Consider the following 19,364-nt stretch of genomic DNA (forward strand, 5'->3'; position numbering starts at 1 on the left):
CATCTGGTGTGAGGTGGAATCTAGCAAGATCAAATATATAGTGGGCTGATGTTTCAGACCTGATGAGTCAGTTGCTAGTGATGAAGAAATGGGTCACCAAATAAAAAAGATGGGCATGAAAAGAGTAATCATAATGGGGGACTTTATCCAAACATTGATTGGATAGCAGTAAAATCAAAAGAGAAGAATGAAACCAAATTTTTTGAGCTGTTGTGAGAAAACTTCCTCAAGCAGCACGTGACAGAAGGAATTCGAGGTCAAAGAGTGTTAGATCTGATTATAGTGTCAGAGTGTGTTTCAGTTAAAAAACGTAACTATTCTGTCTCAGGTTGGTGACAGTCATCATATGGTATTCAGTTGGGAATTGACTAAGTTTATGAAGGTTCCATTCAGAAAAGGTTGCATACTGAACCACAAAGCAGGAAATTAGGACCAACTGAAGAATATATAGTGCAATGGTATTAGTTGCTAGATGGGAAGAATATCAACAGTGCATGGGAAGAATATCGACAGTGCATGGGAAGAATTTAAAAAATGCTTAAATAATGCAATATCAGAATGTCCCGAGAGTACGAAGAATCAATAGAGTAGAGTCAAATAGATGTGCAATCTTATTAAGCAAGAGATTCATAGGAAGCAGATGATGTGGAAGGAATACAGTATGCATAAGGATGATGTCCATTATGAAAATTATAAGCAGTAGGCCAGAAGAGTAGCAACTGTTGTACTGAAAGTGAAGAGTCTCAACATGAAAAGAGACTGACTCTGCAACTAAACACAACCCAAAAGAATTCTATCGATATGCTGTAAGTAAAAGAAAGAATGAATATGAAAAAATAACTACTGAATGCAGATGGTATGAGGGTGACAAATGCAGACGAGGCTGTTCAACTAATGGGTACCCATTTTTCTAACAATAATCAACCCTGTGTAAGCAACAATGAGTTCACTGCTACCTCTTCACAAGATGAAGAAACTCAGATGTCTGAAGACGAGGTCTAACAACTGTTTTGCACAAACTGAATAAAAATTCAGCAATAGGGATTGAAAGGATATCAGCATGGGTGCTAGAAGAGTGTTCATGAACTGGCAATTCCCGTGACCTTGCTATATAATTTGAATCTCAGAACAGGGAGGATTCCGCAGGAGTGAAAAGAATGTATGGCAATCCCATTGCACAAGAGTAGTACAAAGACCAATGTATCCAACAACTGAGATACTAATGTTGAAAGATTATTTTTCACTAGGTTAGACTATAATAAATTTAGTCTAACCTAGTTGATTATTTAGACCAAAGGATTAAACTAAATTTATTATAGTCTAACCTCGTGAAAAATAAACTTTCAACATCTTTCTCTAAATCCAGAGTAATTTAAAAAAGGTGGCCAACCTTTTGGCAACTCCTATAGGTAAAGATGACCTTGCTACTGCTTCTGCCTGGTATCTCCAACTCTGGGCCTGGCTCCCACTGAAGAGACCTTAATAAAGGTCGAAACTAGTCTGGGTAGTGGCCAATCCCTTAATGCATAACAGTGTACATATCCACAAGGAGATGTGTTTTGCATTATGGGAGATACTGGGATAGGAGTGTTGGTAGCTTGCCCCACCTTTGCTATGAGTTGCCTGGTGTTGTACTACTTACCCAGGTAAGATAGTACAACACGATATTCAGTCCTGAAGACATTTTCAGGCGCAAACTTTGTTTGCTCTCACTGGGATAAAGGATTAAACTAAATTTATTATGAGATACTAATATTGACCAATATCAGTATCTCAGGAGTCATAGTGAAAATTTGGGAAAAATGGGTCAGGGTTCACATTCAGAAATAGGTTGACAGAGAATCTCTATTTTGCAATGAACAGCATGGGTTTACTAAGGGAAGGTCATGTTTTAGCAACTTGCTCACATTCTACAAGAATGTTACCACTGAACTAGACAAGGGGACTGGATACACCATGATACTTTTGGATTTTCTTAAGGCTTTTGACAGAATACAGCATGGAAGATTGTTGCATAAATTGGAGAATATGGATTTGGATTAGAAAATATTAGAGAGGATGGCTGACTGACAGATATCAAAAAGTGTATATGGGGGATGTGAGTCTGCAAGATTTAAGGTAACCAGTGGTGTACCACAAGGATCAGTCCTTGGTCCACTGTTATTCAATCTATACATTAATGATATTGGGAAGGATTTGAAAGGCACCATACATCTATTTGCTGATAATGCAAAGATAGGCAGGTAATCAGGAATGCTGCTTATATGTAGTAGTACTTGCAAAATTATTATTATTATTATTATTATTACGGGTATCTCCATGGAGTCAGTAGACTCATCGCGAGAGACCCAAACTAGCAAAACAATATCTGTCATAGCTCTTCTTGAATTCATTTACAGACGAAGAGCTCACAACTAACTCAGGCAATGAATTCCACTTGTTCACCACCCTCCAGGTAAAAAACCTTGTTCTGACACCTTTGTTAACCACACTCTTCTTTAATTTCCAGAGATGACAAAATGATTTGAATAGGCTGGAATTGTGAGAATGGGAAAATGGCTGTCAGTGAATTTAAAGTCATGCACTTTGATGTTATTAGATATTCAATGTCATATTATATTGGTGGGATTATGCTAGAAGAAACTGATGAGGTTAAGAATCTTGGAGTATTAGTAGACAGGAAGTTGAAGTTCAGGGGATGTGTAGCAATGATTGCAAATGCAACTCAAAAGATAACTACAATGCTGAAACTAACTTTTAAAGATAAGGATATCATTTTGCCTCTTTACAAGGCCTTGATAAGACCTCACTTGGACTATTGTGCACAGATCTGGTCTCCTGGTTTCTGTTGTGATTCTGATATGGTGGAAAGAGTGCAAAGGAAAGAGTGCATTAAAAATGATATCAAGATTGTGGAATACTGATTATGAAGACATATTGAGAATTTGTTGACTGCAGACACTAGCAAACAGGAGAAAGAACGGTGATATGATTGAGACTTACGAACATCTGAAACCTTTCTTTTAGTGTTGCACGGTGATTAGCATTCGTTTTAGAAATTATGGACTTTACAACCGTGTTATAAATAACTATTTTAATTTCCCGACATTTGAACCTTCATATTAAGGTCAGCATCTGGAGTATATACAAATATACTGAGTTACATTTCTCACAGTAAGCTAAAGAAACAATGATCTCATCACCAGTTATTCTACTGGCATGACTCAAAATTACATTTTGGGGTGAAAAGATTAACAGCAGTATACCACATTGGTGGAACTGTACTCCAAGAGATTGATGAGGCCAGGGACTTGGGAGTGTTGGTGGATAGGGAGATGCAGTTTAGGGGGCACATTGCAAAAGTAGCTAAATCAGCTCATCAACTCACCTGGTTGTTGAAAAATACCTTGACGAGCAGAGATAACTTGCTTGTCTGTACCGAGCCTTGATAAGACCTCATCTCGACTACTGTGCCCAGATTTGGTCACCTAGGTTCCTTCTTGATGGGGAGGAGGTGGAGAGGATCCAGAGGCAAGTGACTACGATGATAGCAGGTCTATGGAATGAACCATATGAGAACAGGTTGAAGATTTGTGGGTTGCAGAAACTAGTTGATAGGCGGAAAAGGGGAGATATGATTGAGACATTCAAATTGCTAAAGGAATTCTATAGGATTAATTCAGAGGATATTTTTGAGATCAGGACTGGTGGTGGGAGAACTAAGGGACACCTATGGAAGCTGGGCAAGAGTGTGGTTAGCAGGGGTGTTAGAGCTGGGTTCTTTACTTTTAGAGTGGTAAATGAGTGGAATAAGCTGTGAGAGTCTGTTGCGGGTGCTATGACGGTGAGCGAGTTCAAGGCAAGGTATGATAGATACTGTGAGAATGTCGTATAGTTGTGTGGACATGATGTTTAGGGCCTCCCTCGATGAGTCTAAGGACTCCCTGGAGTCGCCCGAAATAATAATAATAATAATAATGACCTCTAGTGGAAAAAAAAATACAGATAAAATTAAAAATGAATTAATTATTTAGAAACTACATCAAAGCTAAATTCTATTTAAGATAAAATGAGAGAAACATCCTTTCATATAGATAATTTTCTTACAGTAACAATGATGTCCTATTTTTAACATTAAAATTGTTATATTAGATTTAGGATTCTGGATTATCTACAGACCTGTTTATAGTTAACTCTTAGCGAGAAATTCTACCCACAGAACCTTTCTCCCTAAGAGTTAACTATAAACGGGACTGTAGATAATCCAGAATCCTAAATCTAATATAACAATTGTAATGTTAAAAATAGGACATCACTGTTACTGTAAGAAAACTATCTATATGAAAGAATGTTTTTTCTCTCGTGTTATCTTAAATAGAATTTAGCTTTGATGTAGTTTTCAAATAATTAATGAATTTCATCTGTATTTTTTTTTTTTTTTCACTAGAAGTCATGCCAGGAGAATAACAGGTGATCAAATCATTGTTTCTTTAGCAAACTGTGTGAAATGTAACTCAAGCTTGTACTTGTATATTTGTATATACTCCAGATGATGGCTTTAATATGAAGGTCGAAATGGCGAGAGATTAAAATAGTTATTTATAGCACGGTTGTAAAGCCCATAATTTCTAAAATGAAAACTTCTGAAAGGATCATGGAGGATTTCAGTTAATGGAATTTTTCATTTTATGGAGGGTGGGGGAAAGGACAAGAGGGCATGCTTGGAAGCTGAAAATGAATGCTACCAAGAAGGGGAGAAGATCTACATTTTTCTCATAGAGTGGTCCATGAATGGAATGCCATTGGATGTTGTGTGTGAATGAATTCAAGAACAAGTATGATAGCTGGTCACTGTAATATGTGGCCTCTCTTGATGAGTCCCTGAATCACTGGCAGTCTCTTAATAATAATAACTTTGTTTCTTTCATATCCCTACTTTGTCAATCAACTAGACATTGCAACCCAATACTTTCAATCTATTCTTACAAACAGTATTCTATAGCACTGCTACTATCATCATTATCATCACATACACATCTGGATCCTCTCCACAACTTTCTCATCCCCAAAGAACTCAGATGACAAGATCTGTGGCCAGTGATAATCTAGATATGACCTTATTAAAGCCTTCTAGAGAAGGATCATAAGCTTCTTATTTCTACTTGAAAGTGTTTTCTACAACAACATTGAAGTAATATGAGAAGCTATTCCAATCACTTTTGTAATATACCCTGAACTTCAACCTCGGTGTCCACAATCACCATCAAATTCATAGCCTCATTAATTTCCTACATTTCAACTTGTTTAATGTGTAACCAACTGGTAATCTTGCCATTCCAAAGTGCATAGCTTTGCACTTTGCTACATTGAACTGACAACCATTATTCATTTCATAATGCCAGTTTATATAAATCACAACTACTGCACTACCAAGTTTTGTGTCATCTGCAAACTGGATATTTCACCTTAGACATTTCTTACATCACTGATGTACAAATTAAACTGCAGTAGCAGAAGAAGAAGAGCCCTGCAGCACACTACTAGTTACCCATCTTCTCCTGGATTCAACCTCCTTAATACCCTTTGATGTCTGTCCATCAGCCACCCTCATATCCATATCACCAGCTTCATATACATGTCCATTTGCTTAAATTTATGTAACAGAATTCCATGTGACATCCTATCAAATGTCCTTTGCAAAAGTCCAGCAATATTATCATCTAGCCATTTCCTTTATCCAACTCAACTGCCACTTTATTTAAAAAAAAAAAAAAAAAGTAAGTAAATTATTAATGAAGACCTACCCTTCAAAACTATGAAGCCCTCCCTGCCCCATAGTGTTGTTATTTGGATTTAGAGCCAAAGCGCTCCCACAGAGTATAAATCCATTCCTGAATTGTGTCCTTGACCAACTTGACTCAAACAGTAACCACTACTTCCGAGATTCTAATTAGTCTATCCAGAAGCTTCCTTGAGATCTTACCGGAGCTGAGCTATAATTTAAACAGCTTAGTCAGAAGAATGCCAGTTCTTCTGCACATTCTCATAACATGCAGACCAATACTCCATTCAAATCCAATTGCTGTATTCACATCCACATGGCTGCTAATTTAAATTCATCGCAATGTGTTTAATATATATAAAGTTATGCACTTTTGGATATATATATATATAGATATATATAAGCAAAAAAAAAAGGAAAGGAATATATTATTATTATTATTAATATCTTCTTGGAGCCTAAGTAGCTCAGTCGGTATACACGAAGACCTTTGGTCAGAAAGACCTGGATTCAATTCCCGTCAGTGATATGAGGGACCTTGATCTGATCTCCTTTGACTAAAGGTGAGTTAGCCAGTCTCATACAGAGGTAGGGAGGTTTTTCACCAGGAAACTCTGGTTTTTTGTCCCCCAGAACAGGCAAACTGGCCTCATGAACACACATGGATTACAGTCATATGCTGGTCCCAAGCCCGGATAAAATTGGGGGGTTGGGGAAAACAATGGTGAACTACCCTACAAAAATCTCACTAGGAATACTTTGTGGGCAATGCCCACAAAGTCACTTACGATGGAAACAACTGAAAGGGAAAACCAGGCAATATCTTCTTGACCTCCATGGAGTCACAATGCTCATTGTGGGAGGTCACTTTTAGTCAATACAAAGTCTATCATAATCGCTCCATAAACTCATCCCATATATACACTTTCACCACCCTCTCAGGCAATGCATTGCACATGCAAAAAAACCTACTTCTGACACTTTTATTCACTACTTATTGCCAAGTTTTGCAACTTGGCAATAAGTTGTGACATAAATTGAAACTGCACTGCAAGAAATTAATGAAATTAGGTATTTAAAGATAACGGTAGATACAGACTAGAAGTTCAGAGGACATATTGCAAAAGTGGCAAAATAGCTCAAAGGATACTTGGATGTTCAAGAAATAAACTAACAAGCAAGAATAAGGAAATAATTATTCCTCTTTATAATTTCCAGATATAACCATATTTGTTTACCTGGGTTTCTTGGCAATATGCAAATGAGAGGATTCAAAGGCAAGTGACCAAAATGCAGACTGGATTGTGAAATGTCCCTATGATGATAAACTGGAGATTTATGAGTCTGACAGGCAGAAAAGAGGAGATATGAAAGAAACATTCCATCCCCGTCTTCAATTTCATGTCAGGCTCAATGGCCTATTGCAACTAAATGACTTGTCTTTTTATAAGCCTGATTATTGCTTATGAGAGTAGCTAATTTTATCTGCTATGTCAATAAATTGCAAGTATTCTTCTGGCCAGTCTGCTTGTTTTGTGAGATGAAAAACCTGAGTTTCTGGTAGAAAAATCCCTGCTACCTATTTATTCTTTCTTTTAAGGTTAAATGGTGGTCAGCATTCACAGTGAAAAATTAATGGAGACGCAACACACGTTAGAATAATTACTTTACTCAACATTAAGCAATTAACAATCGACATTTCGACCTCTATATCGAGGTCATCATCAGGAAAACATACATACGTACAACATACAAGCTACATGCCACCTAGACTATACAAGAGTAAAATTAATCTAAATGTTTGTTAATCATTTATCCTAGCCTGATCTCTGGTGAGAAAAAATAGAACTACATTAAACAATTTCTACAGTCCTTTTATAGTCATTTGAGATTTTCTTCTGTCTGGGGTTGTTCTGGTTGTTATATGGGTTGAAGATGGGTCCCACACATTCTTGGAATAATTAATCCATCATTTTTGTTCAGATTTGGATGATGTTTCAGCATTTCAAAAATTTCTTTGAATTTTCTTTCAAACCAGAGTTTTGTGCAGTGTAAGGACTAGTGCCTTTCCAGTCAATTCTGTGGCATGTTTGGAGTGCATGGGCTGATAGGCATGTTTTACTATAGTGGAGGTATTTGTTAAAACAGGTCAAATAGGTTTGGTAAAACCCATGGTAAAACAGGCCTATCAGACCACACACTCCAAACATGCCACAAAATTGACTGGAAAGGCACTAAGTCCCTACAACGCACCAAAACCTGGTTTGAAAGAAAATTCAAGGAAGCTTGTGAAATGCTGAAACATCATCCAAATCTGAACAAAAATGATGAATTACTTATTCCAAGAATGTGGAGGACCCATCTTCAACCCATAGCAACCAGAACAACCTCAGACAGAAGAACATCTCAATATGAAAGGACTGTAGAAATTAGCAAAATTAACAAAAACTTGTTTAATTCTTCCTCGAAAATATTTTTATTCAGATTTTCCTTTTAAACATGGACAAGTGGCAAGAAAAACTTTCTAAATTTAAATCTGATTCTAAATCTCAGGGGGAAATGTGTAGTGCATTAGTCAGTAAAGTAAATAAACAAGCCATTGAAAGTGAAAATCTGAATGCCAGCCCTTCCTACTCATAAGAAACCACTTCTGACACAGGTAATTCAGATAAAATAGAAAGTAATAATAGTTATGATTCAAATTCAGATTCAGGTTTACAAGGTTCATCTAAAAAGATCATATAAGCAAGATGAAAAGATCATATAAGCAAAAATTCAAAGACAGATCCCATTCTTAAATCCTGGATCAGTTCAGGTAAAAGTAAAGGACACACTGCTTATTGTAAATTTTGTGATATAAGCATTAATGGTAGCAAATGTCTATTGATTCGTTATGCAAACACTCCAAAACACTAGCAGAATGAAGAATCTAAAAGAAGGACATTATGTATATTGTCGTTGCTTAAATTCAGTTCCAAATACCAGTCGGAAAAACAAATTAAAGAGGCGGAATTATGATTATGTGCATATGATGCAGACAAACTCCTTCCGTATTGAGGTTAAAGGGTGCAATGAACCCGGGCGGCACAATTGGGGGGGGGGGGTATAATCGAACACATTCATAAAAAATAGAGAATAAATAATACACTGAACTGTTTGTGCATATTTGTCACCTTTGAATGTGAGAGATTTCAGTGAGGGGCTGAGTTGCTGGGTAGTTAAATAAATGGTACGAGCTTCAACACAACTTACTTTAATCACTGCTCTCAGCACACTGAACAAACATTCTAGGTGTTTCTTGAGTTTTCTTCTTGATGGACCTGTGTTTCACTCAGGATTTCTCCACGAGTGTAGGTCACAAAGATGCCTTCAATGATCTCGATCTTGAGCCTCTCTTTTCCATGTTATACCCATAGATTTCACTAGTGAATCTTCTCATCTTGTAGGTGGCCTTCCTGGTTTTCTCTTTATTCTTGTTGCCAGTTGAATATTCTATATGTCCATCTGTTATTGCTGAGTCTGGCTATGTGACCTGCCCATCTCAACATAAGTTCATATACTGCAGTTACCATATCTTTTATTATCTTTTTCTTAGTTCCATGTTTCTAACATATTCCATTTTGATGATGTTACAAATCCTACGTTCTATTGCACGCTGAGTTATTCTGAGAGTCTCTTCTCTTCTTTTCTTGTCGTGTTCCATGTTACATTATAGATGTGTGTTTGTTTATTATATAAAAATAAGTTGTTTTTTTTTACTATTTGTGTTTAGTCTTTATTTTAATATGCATTCCTCTTAACGTGCAGCATAATAAAAGGATTCATAATGTGTTATTGTACTTTGGGATCCTTTAATTTTTCATGGAGGGGGGGGGCACAAAATTTTGCACTCAGGCAGCACAAACCCACAGAACAGCCCTGGATGCCAAACACAATCTGCTTTTGTGGCATATGGATACTTTTCCAACTCTATTGAAAACAATTGCTCTTGATAGTGAAATTGCTAAGAAAATACAGTGTGGATGCACTAAATGTAATATCTTATAAAACTCCTTTTGACAAAAGAAAAATTGAAACATTCATCAGCTGCAGATTTTACTATTTCTGAAGAGTTAATTAATTTAGCAAAATCTGATAAAAATAATGAATAAATATTTCCAGTGTTTTTCTTGTGGGTGGGAACCCCTGTATATATATTTACATATATACACAGTGTAGATGTAAATAGCATATTAAATAACTGAAATTTTAATGTTACATTATTTTAAACACTAAAATGAGACTAAAAATTATATGGTAAATTAATACACATGTGAAGTGCTAGAGTTACAATTGGGACTTCTGTTATGATGACTGACAACTGCAGCTCTTGGACTCATAGATGACTACAGTGAGGTGAGTTTTGAACTTCTTTTCTATTCGTATTTGTTGTACATGTTAATTTAGAGGTTTTACATTGAGTTCATCTATGATAATAAGGTAGTAAAGATAGTAAAGTGAAACGAAAAGCAAATAAAAAGTGTAATTTTTTTTTTTTTTTCAGATCTCGTACCGTTTTCCTGCATAAGTTAGTACAAAATATTTTTGCTGGGTGGTCACCCTGTGACAGGGACAGTCGCTTTAAACTCTATTAACGTGATCGAATTTATGGAACCATACTTTTCCATACTTTGGTCATGTTGTTAGCTATTCATATTGCTGACTAATAGCAAAAAATCACAAATTCCATGAGTCCGGAATCAACCACAATTTCTTATACTCTGGGGTACTCCAAAGGGAATAAATATAGGTTATTAAAAATTCATTGAGTTTACTAATCATGAGAAATATCGAAATATATGCTATCTCATTATAGCTTTAAGTTCACCCCCCCTTTTTTTTTTCTTGTTTTGTCTTGTTTATATCTCAGCAGCGCAAATTACGAAAACAGAGATTTCATTGGATTTATACTGTTTAGTATGTACCCTGAAAACAAATATCAGGTTACGTAATACAGCATGACCACATATTTCCAGAGAAACGTGGTTTTCTTCCCGTTTACTTCATTAATTGTAAGAAAATAGACTAACTTTACACGCTTCCCATAATGAAAGGAAAATGTTACTTTACCTAAGACAAAAACTGTACAATGCCTTAGTTCTGGAATTATATCGAAGACAAAAATTAAGACACCAAATACGAGTATTTTCATTTTGTTTATTAATACACTAGGAAGCTGCCATATTGCCTCACGTAAGCGCCATCTTTTGATACAATTAATCAACATGAAATTTGAAGAAAATATCAAAATACTGTACTTCACTTTTCAGATGATTATTATTTAAAATGGATAAAATATAAAATATCGCAAATATTTAAACCAATGCCTCAGTTAAGAAACAGAATTTACGAAAACTAATGTTATTATAGATAGCATTTTTTTTTTTTTTGCCGACCTGGTTGGCCGAGTGGTCAGCGTACCCACTCTCCACCAACAGGCCGTGGATGTTTGTAATTGTCTTTAGGTGGGAACCCACCTAATGTGAGATCACCTCCCCACTTATTAGAGCCCTGAAGTGGCTTGAAAAAGTTCCATGTATGGTCTCTATAGCAGGGCTTCTGGACTATGTAAAAATAAATAAAACAAATTACAAATACACACACACATTATATATTATAAATAATAAATATTTAATGACTTAAACCGAGATAAAATATGAAGTTTTAATGAAAATTATACAACTAGTTTCAGCCTTTTACAGCCTTCTTCAGGTATCCACTAAAGGTAGAATTTAGTGGATACCTGAAAAAAAAAAACTGAGAATTACAGGCAAAAAATGCAATACATAATTGACACAAAAACGTTGTATTTTTCAAGTTGTTCTATCTAATGCGCTATTGTTTGTTGCATGCGAACTTGCAAGTTCTCGTGAACGCCGGTATTGAACAACTGCAACATGGCTATCAGGGATGTTGTAACTCAAATTGCTGTTTAAATGTTCGGGATTAAGGAGGATTTCCCTGGACTCCACGATTTTCCTTTCAAACTCATCACTGCAGCGAAAAATGTTTTCGGATTTATCCCAGCAAACTGAGTGATTCTGTAGATTATCATGAGGATTGTTTGAGAAAAGAACATGACTGGATAGGGCAGATGCATGTGATCTTTTATAGGAGATGTCTCTCTTATGCTCCTCTATACGAAGTTCAACAACTTCTACTGAGCTACACAGGCTCTCAGGAGAATAATCACCCAAATCTTCCTACACAATTACATCTTCATTATCTTCCCTATGTGAACGACCAGGCTGCAGCACTTCTGGTGTAACCTTTGTTTGTTTTTTTTATGAAAACGTCCAATGTGCTTTGCTTATTCTTCTATTTCTTTTCATTAAAAATTTATTTATAGCGAGCCTGTGTAGCTCAGCGGATGTGGCGTTTGCACACCGCCGCGCTTGGCCGCACGAAGGAAGGTTTCGAGTCTAGTCGGCGACTAGAGGAAATTTTTCTAAGCCTTTTTTCGACCGGTTCCCGAGTTAGTCGATCTCTGGCACGGGCAAGCAGGTTTTTCCTCCCAGAAACTCGGGTTTTTCGTCCTGTAAACTCAAGAAAATCGACCGTAGAACCCACATTATTTCAGACATTAAATATATTGTATTAGGGTTAGGGACCACGAGATGGCGGCACATTTGAGCCGTCTCTCTTCACTGCGTACCGCTTAATTAGTGATAGCCTTGGGCCATCTGTCTCTGATTGGGTACCAGTGGAGATTGAACTGCCCACTCAGTCTCCAAAAGTTAGATAAGGCTAAATGGCCTCCCCTACTCCCGTATATACGGGAATAAAAAGGCGTTAGTTGATTTTTTTTTATTTATTTATAGCAAGGAAATGCATAATGTACTTTCCTTTCTATTAATAAGTAGCGTTCAGTATTGGGGTCCATGTCTTCAACCACTTTGAAAACATCGCTAACTGCAGAGAATATTTCTGCAAGAAATATTCTCTGCAGTTAGCGATGTTTTCAAAGTGTGAATTGTTTAACTCCTTCAGTGTGAATTGTTTAACTATCTCTTCTTGTTTCTCTTTTTCCTCTTTCTTTTTTCGTTCTTCCTATTCTGCAACACGTTCTTCCTCTAGTTCGCCCAATTCTTCGTTGGCCAACTCTTTAAGAGCAATTTCAATGAGTTGAATTACATCATTATCATTCACTTCGAGTTTGCTAGGCTCAATATTTCTTCATACAATTTACAAACTCTCAGCGGACCCTGTAACCCCTAGAGAGCGCGTCCCCTGGGTGGCGGATAGGGGAGCCCACCATGTGTGTGTGTATGTACATGCGCGTGCGTGTGTGTGTGTATATATATATATTTGGTGGGGTGGTCCGAATATACTGAATAAGGACTCGTGGACCAACAGGGCCATAAGGGGCAATCATCTTGATTGTAAGGGAAGCGGCACTCCCATGGACCCCTAGCTGGATCTATCCTCTCCTTCTTCTACTTTGAGGAAGACACACTTACTTTAATCTTTCCTATAAGGCCTTATCAGCCAACTCTTCTTACTTTATGACCCTTGTGCTATTAGAGTACTCGAGGGCCATGGGGTCTTTTCATTTCTGGCCTTACAACTATGTCCTCTCTATAAACCTTACTATATTTCTTCTATAATCTATCCTTTCCCCTTCAATATACCCTATTCCTCCTATGGGTTTAAATTCGGAAGAAGGCGAGTTCAGAAGCCTTAAGGTAGCAGCCCTACCACTGAACTATTCCATCTTCAGGCTAGTCCCCTGACATGGAGAACATAACCATACTTGTAAGCTGACAAAAAAAGATAATCGGATTGAATCTATGGGAAACGACCCTGGAATGGAAAAGGGAAAACGAAAATGGAAAACGACAAAATATAATACACATAGCAAACTGGAATGTAAGAGGAATAGCATATAAAGAAATAGAATTAGACCAGTTATTAAATGAAAGAAACTTTAAAATAGCAGTAATCACTGAAAAAAAAAAGAAATTAAAAGGAACTATGAGAACTGAAAATTTTAATGTGATATACAGTGGAGTCGACAGAGACCAAAGAGCACAAGCAGAAGTCATGATTTGGATTCATAACTCCCTTTCAAAACAGTTAAAACATTATAAATTATGGAATAAAAGAATAATAGAAGCTAGAATAAAAACAGATGGAGGCTATTTAAAAATAATTGGTTTATATGCCCCAGAAGAAGGAAGAGAACAGGATAATATTGATTTTCATAATCAGCTACAAAACATATATAATAAAATAAATAAAAATGATTACATAATTTTAGCAGGAGACTTAAATGCAAGAATTGGAAACACAAAAATTAATAATAATATAGGAATACATGGAGAACACACTCTAAACAGAAATGGTAAAAAATTGATCGACTTTGTAGTTTATAATAACCCAAAAATAATGAATTCCTTCTATAAACATACATACATAAATATACTTGGGCAGCAAGAGGATGGAAATCAATATTAGATTACTTCATATTAAATGAAAAGACATCAAAATTTTCACTAGATGTTAGAGTTCACAGAGGATATGAAATAAGCAGTGACCACTTCCTTGTTAAAATAAAATTTAGATTACCACCTAAATGGCTACAAGTAACAAGAACAGAAAGAAATATTGAAACATTTGTTTATAAAACTAGACTATTGAATGACACAAATGTACAATGGCTATATGAACAAAGAATTAACCAGTATCTAGATAAAATAAAACAAAATGAAGAAATAGAAATAGAATGGCTTAATATAAAAACGATACTAAATGCAGCAGCAAATGAAAGCTTAGGAAAGACCAAAAAATTCAATAAAAGAAAAAAACTGAAGATCTGGGATGATACAATCAAAGAAATAATCAAAAAGAAAAAAGAAGCCTATCACAAATGGTTAAGCAGTAAAAGATTAGAAGATGAAATAGAATATAGAAGAATAAGAGCCATAGCTAAAAGAGAAGTCAGAAAAAGACATAGAGAATCATGGAATAAATTTGTTTCTAATTTAGAACATGATTTATATAAAATAAGACCCAATGTATATAAGATTTTGAAACACCTAAATGCAGATACCAAAGAAAACATAAAATTAAACACTGAATTGAAATGAGAAGAATTTCTAAATTACTACACAGAACTGTGGACAGACAAATATTTTAAAAAAGACAACTGGCAAACAATTAACGAAAATGAAAAGGAAATAACTGAAGAAGAATTAGAAATCAGCCTGAAAGAAACAAGAAACGGAAAATCACCTGGAGAAGATAAGCTAGGTTCAGAACTATATGAATAAGCAGGAACAAGATTCAAAGGAAGACTCTTATTATTTTTAAATAAAATTTACTCAACTGGTATCCCCCCAATAGAATGGAAAAAAGCAATTGTGATTCCTATCTTTAAGAAAGGTAATAGAGATGACCCTAAAAACTATAGAGGTATCAGTATACTAAATTCCTGTTACAAAATATATAGCAGAATCTTAAATAACAAACTAATGAAATATTCCGAAAACTTTATTCTAGAGGTACAAAATGGATTTAGAAAAGGACGATCATGTATAGACCCAGCCTTCTGCCTAAAATTAATAATAGAGAAAAGAAGAGAATATAATTTAGAAACACATATTGCATTTATTGACTTTGAAAAAGCATTTGACAAAGTTAAAAGAAACATATTATTTAACATATTAAAAGAAAGACAAATACCAAATAATATCCTAAAAGCTGTCACAAGTATATATGAAAATAATCAAATACAAATAAGATTAAATCATGAGCTATCATATACAAGAGAGATAAACCAAGGGGTCCGACAGGGATGTCCCGTCTCAGCAACTCTTTTTAATATCTACTTAAATGAAATAATAATAAAATGGAGTAAAAATTTACATCAAGGAATTAAACTTTCACCTACAGTTAACTTAAACACTCTCCTCTTTGCAGACGACCAAATAATAATTACAAATTCTGAAGATAACTTACAGAAAGCTATTTTAAATCTAATTGAGATATCCAAAGATTATGGTATGATAATATCAACGGAAAAATCAAAAGCTATGTCCTTTAAAGGACAAGATCCAGCAAGAACTAAAATAGTATTAGATAACAAGATCTTAGAACAGGTGAATTCATTTAACTACCTAGGATGTATGATCACTTATGAAAATGAAAAAGATATAAACATAAAAATTGCAAAATATTTAAAAATAACAGGAGTAATTAACTCTATATTTAAACCAAACCTAGTTCAAAAACAAACCAGGCTAAAAGTATACAATACATTAGCCCTACCAGTCTTAATGTATGGAAGAGAAATCTGGACAATAAAACAAAAAGACAAACAAAGATTAACAACAGCAGAAATGAAGTTTATGAGAAAAACTGCAAAGTATACCCTATTTGATCACAAAAGAAACGAAGATATTATGAAAGAATTAAACCAAGAACCAGTAATTGAAAAAATTTAAAAATATAAACATAGATGGATGAAACATGTTCAAAGAATGAAAACAGAAAGATTACCAAAACAAGCCTTAAAGAACAAGCCATTAGGAAAAAGAAAACCAGGACGTCCTCTTAAACGATTCAACGATGACTTCTAATGCCGGAACAGGCCATACTAGGCCTAAATCCTTGATACGTATGATGATGATGATGACAATTTACAAAGGTCTTCGTTTTTTTCAAAACTTCCAAAATCGTGCCCAAACCTTTGTCGTTTTCCATATGCGACTCATACATTGAGAGATCACTTCTTGCCAAATTACAGCAATATTTTTAATAACATGATAAATATTGAATGCTTTCCAGAATTGCATGAGAGTCTGGTCGTTTCCTTCAGTATCAGAAATGGCTTGTGAAAAGTTCTCCATAGAGATAATTAGCTTTACACACACTACAAGAACCCCCTGATCCATCGGTTGGATTTTGAAGTAGTGTTTGGAGGGAGAAACATAACCTTCAACTTGATGAAGATCACCGATATAAGACGGATGACTTGGAGCACTATCTGGAATTAATAAAAATTTTAATTCTACATTTTCTTTCACACAATAGCTTTCCACTTCACTCGCATTACAGTTGATTAAGCCTTCCGAAACAATTTTTGAGTCATCCACGACTTCATATTGCTCCGATAATGAACTGGGAGTATGCTTCGTAATGTTTTTAAAGATTTGTGGATTGTCATTGTGCCATATCACAAATTGTTTCAGTTATATCCAGCAACATTACCCGTAACAGAATCGTAATACGGGCATTAAGAGATATGAAACTAGATATAGATTTTAGCTTTTTTGTGGATGAATGTCCGCTCAGGCATTTTTTCCGAAACAAGGAGGTCTCATACATGTTAAATATTTGCTATGGCAAATTATTTTCGTCCGTAATAATTTTATCCACTTTTTTGACAAACTCTTTGGCACCGTTTTCATCGGAACTTTCAGATTCACCATAAATTTTCACATTATGCAGTACAAAACGCTGCTTGAATCTCATGAACCAACCGGAAGAAACGTTGAATTCGTAATCGTAATCGGGTCCTGCTTTCTCCTTCAATATATTATTATTATTATTATTATTATTATTATTATTATTATTATTATTATTATTATTATTATTATAACGGTGTCTCCATGGAGTCAAAAGACTCGTCGCAGGAGACCCTACACTGACATACTGACCATTATTCACACAATACTCATGATACTTCTCCTTAAATTCATTCACAGACGAAGCATTCACAATCAGCTCTGGCAACGCATTCCAGCCATTCACAACCCTCCAAGCAAAAGTCTAGTCCTAACACCCTTATTAACCAAACTCTTTCACAATATCCAGGGATGGCCCCTTGTTTTCTCCCTTCCTTCACTGGTCTTAAAAAAGTCATCAGTATCGATCCTATAAAATCCCTTTAATAATTTATATGCCTCTATCATATCTCCCCTCCTACGTCGATCAGCTAGTTTTTGGAGCCCACAGATCTTTAATCTATCCTTGTAGGGAACATCCTACAGACCTGCAACATTCTTTGTAACACACCTCTGAATCCTCTCCACAATTTCTTCATCAGCAAGAAATCCAGGTGACCAGATCTATGTGCAATAGTCCAAATGCGGTCTTATTAATGCTTTATAAAGTGGATTAATAACTTCCTTATCCCTGCTTTTCAGTGTGTTCTACAACAACCATGTAATTTGTTGTGATGTTTTGGCAACCTTTGCAATATGCCCTTTAAACATAAGTTCTCTGTCCACAATAACTCCCAAGCCTCTTGCCTCGTCAACTACTTGCAGTTCAGTTCCATTAATATAGTAAACAGCATGTGATCTTATCCTCCCGAAGTGCATCACCTTACACTTAGCTACGTTAAACTGACAGCCATTTACCTTAGCCCATACCGTCAGCCTATTTAAGTCATCCTGCAAGATATCTACATCATCTGAAATGACTATCGCTCTTCCTAATTTTGCATCTTCAGCAAACAAGTGGATATTACCTTTCAAATTAATTCCAATATCATTAATGTGCAAATTAAACAATAGAGAACCAAGTACTGAGCCCTGAAGTACACCACTAGTCACCTGCCTTCTCCTAGACTCAGCTCCTCCATAAACCACTGTTTGATATCTCTCCACCAGTCACCCTCTAATCCAAATCACCAGCTTCGGATCCATACCCATTTGCTCTTATTTATGCAAAAGAGTTCCGTGTGGAATCCTGTCAAATGCCTTTGCAAAGTCCAGCAGTATCGCTGTTACTTTATTATAGATAGTAAGCAAGTTACATATATATTATAGATAGTAAGCAAGTATCATATTGCTCTCAACCCAGTCCTGAATTCTAATTTTTACCAATTTCTCCAAAACCATAACCACCTCTCCAGATATAATTAAAAGAAACACACGTATTAACCACAGTGACAATTATTTAATTGTAAATATTTCATCCTAAGTATCTTAGGACATCATCAGTACAGTAGTTTAAAACAATAATAGGAATAACATACAGTTAGGGCGCATGATTACAACAGAATCTCATTAAACGTGCGTAACGTGTTACAAAAAAAATTATTTAACACAATTTTCTATGACAATTTCCCATACTTTAGGAACAGTAAGAACGTCTTTGCTGTTTAAGTTTGGTCTGATATATAGATCTTTATATAAACGTTCATGTTTATATAAAGATCTATGTAAAAGTTTAGACTTTTCCCAATGACGAAAATTCTTCGCACTTATTCCGAATAATTCGAGAATTAGTATACATAAACTGCAATACTCCCTTCCTCCCATATTCTCCCTGTGTGTGAATTAGCCCACTCTGTATACTGTTCAGTTTCTGTGAACAATCATTCCCAAATTCACAACGATTAATGACCTTAGTACTACTACTTACAGTAGACTCTATCACCTGCCTCCCTAGCAAATCCCATTTCACTGTTTTTGACCATTTACTCTATCCTTTATCAATAAATGTTCTAACTGCCAAGCTCCCAATCCATTTAAGTGCAAACCATCCCCCTTAAAATACCCCTTCCTTTTATCAAATTCATCCCAGACATTCA

General features: G+C 35.5%; 1 protein-coding gene across 2 annotated transcripts in view; it reads right to left on the reverse strand.

Annotated features, from left to right (window-relative positions):
• LOC150109287 (sortilin-like) overlaps positions 1-11,006 on the reverse strand; it is a 508,125-nt gene extending 497,119 nt beyond the window's left edge. For both annotated transcript variants that reach the window (XR_016549652.1, XM_090406996.1), the window contains exon 1: positions 10,892-11,006. Coding sequence is in view for 1 of the 2 variants with exons in the window: in XM_090406996.1 (XP_090263122.1) it covers positions 10,892-10,973 (82 nt within the window). In the remaining variant the exon portion in view is untranslated. The remainder of the gene's footprint in view (positions 1-10,891) is intronic.
• Positions 11,007-19,364: the final 8,358 nt, after the last annotated feature.

This window comes from Typopeltis vanoorti, chromosome 2, assembly GCF_054136105.1.
Source record: "Typopeltis vanoorti isolate ZY-2024b chromosome 2, IOZ_Tvanoo_1.0, whole genome shotgun sequence".
NCBI classification, from domain to species: Eukaryota; Metazoa; Arthropoda; class Arachnida; order Uropygi; family Thelyphonidae; genus Typopeltis; species Typopeltis vanoorti.